This window comes from Penaeus monodon, chromosome 4, assembly GCF_015228065.2.
Source record: "Penaeus monodon isolate SGIC_2016 chromosome 4, NSTDA_Pmon_1, whole genome shotgun sequence".
NCBI lineage: Eukaryota > Metazoa > Arthropoda > Malacostraca > Decapoda > Penaeidae > Penaeus > Penaeus monodon.
The window spans coordinates 21811063-21816062 of NC_051389.1; the positions used below are offsets into that span (position 1 = coordinate 21811063).

At 37.6% G+C, this 5000-nt stretch overlaps 1 protein-coding gene across 1 annotated transcript in view; it reads right to left on the reverse strand.

Annotated features, from left to right (window-relative positions):
- LOC119570808 (carbonic anhydrase-related protein 10-like) overlaps window positions 1–5000 on the reverse strand; it is a 155643-nt gene that overhangs the window by 891 nt on the left and 149752 nt on the right. Inside the window, exons 7-8 of the mRNA XM_037918410.1 lie at window positions 4935–5000; window positions 1–3477 (exon numbers count right to left, since the gene is read on the reverse strand). The exon at window positions 1–3477 is cut by the window's left edge and continues 891 nt beyond it; the exon at window positions 4935–5000 is cut by the window's right edge and continues 112 nt beyond it. Of these exons, the coding sequence (XP_037774338.1) occupies window positions 3455–3477; window positions 4935–5000 (89 nt within the window). The 3' untranslated portion in view covers window positions 1–3454. The remainder of the gene's footprint in view (window positions 3478–4934) is intronic.

Consider the following 5000-nt stretch of genomic DNA (forward strand, 5'->3'; position numbering starts at 1 on the left):
GAAGAAGAAAACCAGAAGGGAAAGTGTGTTTTCAAGGTAAGATATTCCGAATGAGAGAGTAAATTAATTTATCAATTAGTTACTTTATTTTCGATTTAAAATGAAAAATATACATTTATACACATTATAGTATCTGAAAAAAAAATGTTGGATTTCCCTATTGCTTAGTTGTTTCATGGAAGAACAACATGGGAGGGGCTGAGATGGAGACCGGAAAGTTGCGAGACAAAGAGAAAAATAATTAAAATTAAACCAAAGCATTGCCTGAGAGGAGGAACAAATATTCAGAAATGCAAACCAAGAGATTTTAGACAGACAAGTGGGGGTAAGAGAGCATGAAGACTGGCCTCAGTACAGAGACGGAATTTTCTCGGTGCAAACCCGGACGAAAGACACCTCGTATGCCGCGCGGTCTCATTCACAACAAAGATCCTTTTTAGAGCTAGCTGCCTTGTTGGGGCGATGGCCACGCGCATGCAAGGCTTAGTATTATGGACCTCAGAGAAGCAGCTACGTGACGAGAGATGCACACACACCCGGACACACATACAGATTTACCCCTAAAGCAGCTGGCCAGATTACGGATTGTGTGAATGGATACACATATAAAAACGTTTCCCTCACATTTTTAAATATATTTATTTATTCATTTTGGGCAGCTGAACGTAAGGAAATGACTCTACACCTGCCGTTGAGAGTGACGCCTCCGCTGCTTTAGCTCTGTACAAGAAGCTGTCTGTTTATCACCGACGCTCCCATATGCTACGAAATATATTTCGTTACGAAATATATTTTCCGGTGTGCGTGAGAGGCACGATTCCCCTTCCAGCACTTCTAACGTTTGCCAGCATGGATGGAGACTCATTTCTGGGATACGATGCCACTACAGAAAAGGGAGGGCAAGAGAGGGCCTTCCTGCCATGAGTATGATGCGGGACAAGTTCATTTGGTCTTGGCGACAACGGCACTGTTATGCAGCACTTTCCTGTGGCACTAGCGCTCTACACTGACACCAGCAGCGGTAACCGACCATAAGCAGCAGTTCACAATTGTCTTTTGGCTCTATGACTGGCGTGGCGCGGCTGCGAGATGCACAAAGTTCCCTCTTCCTCACAGGGTCCACTTCTGTGTACTATTTTGCGTCAGCATATTTGGCAGGGTGTAATTTTTTATATGGCGTGGAACATTTAAAAAAATAGATTGATAATATTATAAATTTTGCGGAACCCTCTATTTCTTTTAGTAAATGTGAAAAAGAAAGGTGAATAGAGTATGATTTTTAACATGTTGACTGCAAAATTTGGAAAATATTGCATTAGCCCTCATTTTCATATTTTCCAATACTTGACAGTTATAATATTAAGATTGGCTTCGATATGATGTTCCTATCTGATTTAAAGAACCAAAGGCCCTGTTTGATATCTACTTTAAACTTTATGTCTAGTTTTACCCACGCGGATCTTTATATTCTTGTATGCATTCAGCCGCATTTTACTCGCAGCATTTCATTAACTAATTGTCAATACACTGAAGTGCACCCAATTACCGAGCGAAGACAAGGGTAGAAACAGTGGTAGGTACAGAGATACAGGCAGACAGACACCAGTCATGCAAGAGTATGTATGATGCCAAATACAGAGAGCTTCAGAGCCGCATCCTTTCTCCCGAGGAATTCCTTAACATGACTACAATGTTTTTTAAAAGCTTAAAAATAAACCGGAAGGTATCGCGTAGCACTTCCTGCAAGGCTCCTGGTTGTCGTGCCGGAAAGTTATATGTCTATAGAGAAAGTTAGACGGAAAATAGTTCATCAGACAAGGCAGCCGGACCTGACCTTTTAACTCCGGAAGGACCTGGGTTGAAAGAGTCACCCAGTCACCGAAGTGACCTCAGTCAGTCCATGTTAATGCTATGGTTTCATCCCTTGGTAAAATTTCACTGCGTTGTCCTTGAAGTTTCATTTTGTTAATCTGTTTGGTTTGAGTTGGAGTCCATTTTGTTTGCAGATTATTTATTGCAATAAACAACACTGGCCTTTGTCAGAACATAGCGAAAAGAGTGGATAAATGCGTTATTGTTATCATCAGAGCCATGCACAATCAAACAACCAATCTATGTGCGGCCCTAAAAAAATGTGATTGCTTGAAGGTCTATATGTAAGTATATAGTCATATACTTTATACACACACAACTCATAAACACACAGGTAGTTTCATCATCACACGCTATGCATTCCAAATCCATGAAACAGAAAACTTATTCCATTTTTGTTTATTATTATTAAGAAATCAAGCCTAGCATATTCTTACTGTGCAGTTGCAGTCTTTCGTTTATGTGAACGGAGTCCGTGCTTCAAAATAAATTCAAGCTTTGAAGCCCGAGGAATAACAGTTCTAGGATTTATCACTTTTATCATATATGATTTCCATTTTTTGCAAATACTTTTCTTAGTGGCGCCTCACTTCTGTTCTGAATTGTTTTATCACCAGATAAGTAACGATGAGTATATTACACGTATTATATATACCAAATTTTCACTGTTAAGCCTAAACTTCTTTGGTAAAACAGAATCTTGATAGGTTTTCTTTAATATTCACTCTGATAAACTATTAACTTCAGAATATCGATCATAGTACTATAACTAAAATCTTTATTGCTAGATATTCATTCACCTAGTCATATCAAGGTGCACCAATGAACAAAAAATAAAATTCATATCCATTATGCCTTTCTAGTAGACAGGTGTGAGCCACAGAAGATTATTCTGTACAAGTAGTAGGGTATTTTCGATAAAAAATAAAATTTCAAATCTATGAAATATATCTATATGTTTTTTTTTCTTTTCCTTTTTTCCTATGACACTTCACAGCAGCGAAATGCAAATTTACAACTGAAATGTAGCTCACAAAAGATCTTTATATTGGCTACTCCAGCCAATGAAGTTTTTGTATTTTACAGCTAACACATAATAGGACACCTCACTGGGAGTCAATGTCCACTTGCTAAGGAAGTGTAGTCACATACTTAGGCATTCATTGCACACACTGCGTACATAGAGCTATTGTCCCTTTAGGTATGATGAGGTGGCAGATTTTCCTGCGTTTAGCGAATAACAAGCTATACCTGTTAAGCGCATAATGCGTGTCGTCATAGTTATAAAAAGCACCTTATTTATTTTTCTGCTTTCTCTCATCTTTCTTGTTTTTGTCTCTGGCTCTGGGCATTGGTTTGCTATATATTTATCTATAATATAATTAAGGTATGCTAAATCTTGCTGCAAGCCATGCACATTATTGTATAACCCGTGGTTCTTGTTTCTGAACCATTGTTTACTCACAACGGGATTCATCACTGCATGCAAAGTTACACGAGGCGACTTTTTATCTTTTTTTTATACTTTTTATTTTTTCCTTAATATCCATTTTGGGGAGCTTGTCTAAATCCAAAGATCCGGCTATAGCTTGGGCCACTGATGAGCTGAAAAAGATAAAGATCAGATAATAGAATTATGAAGATATATATATAAGGTTATAAGACATTTCAGTCTATACTATATCGAAAGTATGAATCCTAGGTTGGTGCATATATAGCCATAGATATAATTATAAACCAAGCTATACCAAAATTATAAAGCCTACCACATTTTTCTATTTTCTCATTTTCTAACATTATCATATTAGCAATATGTACATAACACACACACACACACATACACATACACACACACACACACACACACACACAACACACAACACACAACACACAACACACAACACACACCACACACACACACACACACACACACACACACACACACACACACACCACAGACACACACACACACACACACACACACACACACCCACACACCCACACTCATACACACACATACATTATATATATATATACATATATATATACATATACATATATACATATATATGTATATATATCTATGATGATGATGATGATGATGATGATGATGATGATGATGATGATGATGATGATGATGATGATGATGATGATGATGATGATGATGATGATAATAATAATAATAATAATGATAAAAAATAATAAGAAATAATAAGAAGAACTATATCAATATTAATAACTACACATCTATTTTTTGATCGCCAGCTTCGACTCTCCTTTACTACACGCACACGTTTCCATTATCGTTATAATAAAGTTATAATAAAGATAATAAAGATAATCTGTGCCTTGTATAATAAACCTCTGATATTCATCGTCTATTTCATACCAAATTATATTTATTAGATATGAGTGATGGTAGATGACCTGTATACCACCATCACTAGATAAATTTATCATTAACATCATCATCATCATCATCATCATCATCATCATCATCATTATCATTATCATTATCATTATCATTATCATTATCATTATCATTATCATCATCATCATCATCATCGTCATCGTCATCGTCATCTCATCATCATCATTATCATTATCATTATCATCATCATCATCATCATCATCATCATCATCATCATTAATATCATTGCTAAAACAATAATGATATATGACAAAAAAAATAATTATTAGCCCCTCCCTCCTGTTGTTAGCCCCTCCATTAATCTCGACCCCCCATGATAATCCTCTCCCTCAGTTATTCATCATCCTCTTCCTCCAATTATTAGTCCCCCCCACTCATAATCTTCTCCCTCAGTCATTAACTCTTCTCTCATTCATTAGCCTCTTTCCCCAATTATCAATCCCTCCTCCAATCATTAGCTAGTTCCCAAATCAACAGCCCCCCACCTCATCTCTTACCTACGAAACACATCCCCCAGTGCTTGGTGAAGCATCCCCGGACCCCCTCCCACACCCCGGTCATCATTTTCTGCTTCCAATCTTTGACCCTCCCCCCCACTCATGAGCCCCGCCCCTAATCTCTAATCTCTCACCTGCGTAGTACATCTCCCTGTGCATGGTGGGACATCCCTTGCTCCTGTGGGAGTTGTTGAAGTCGA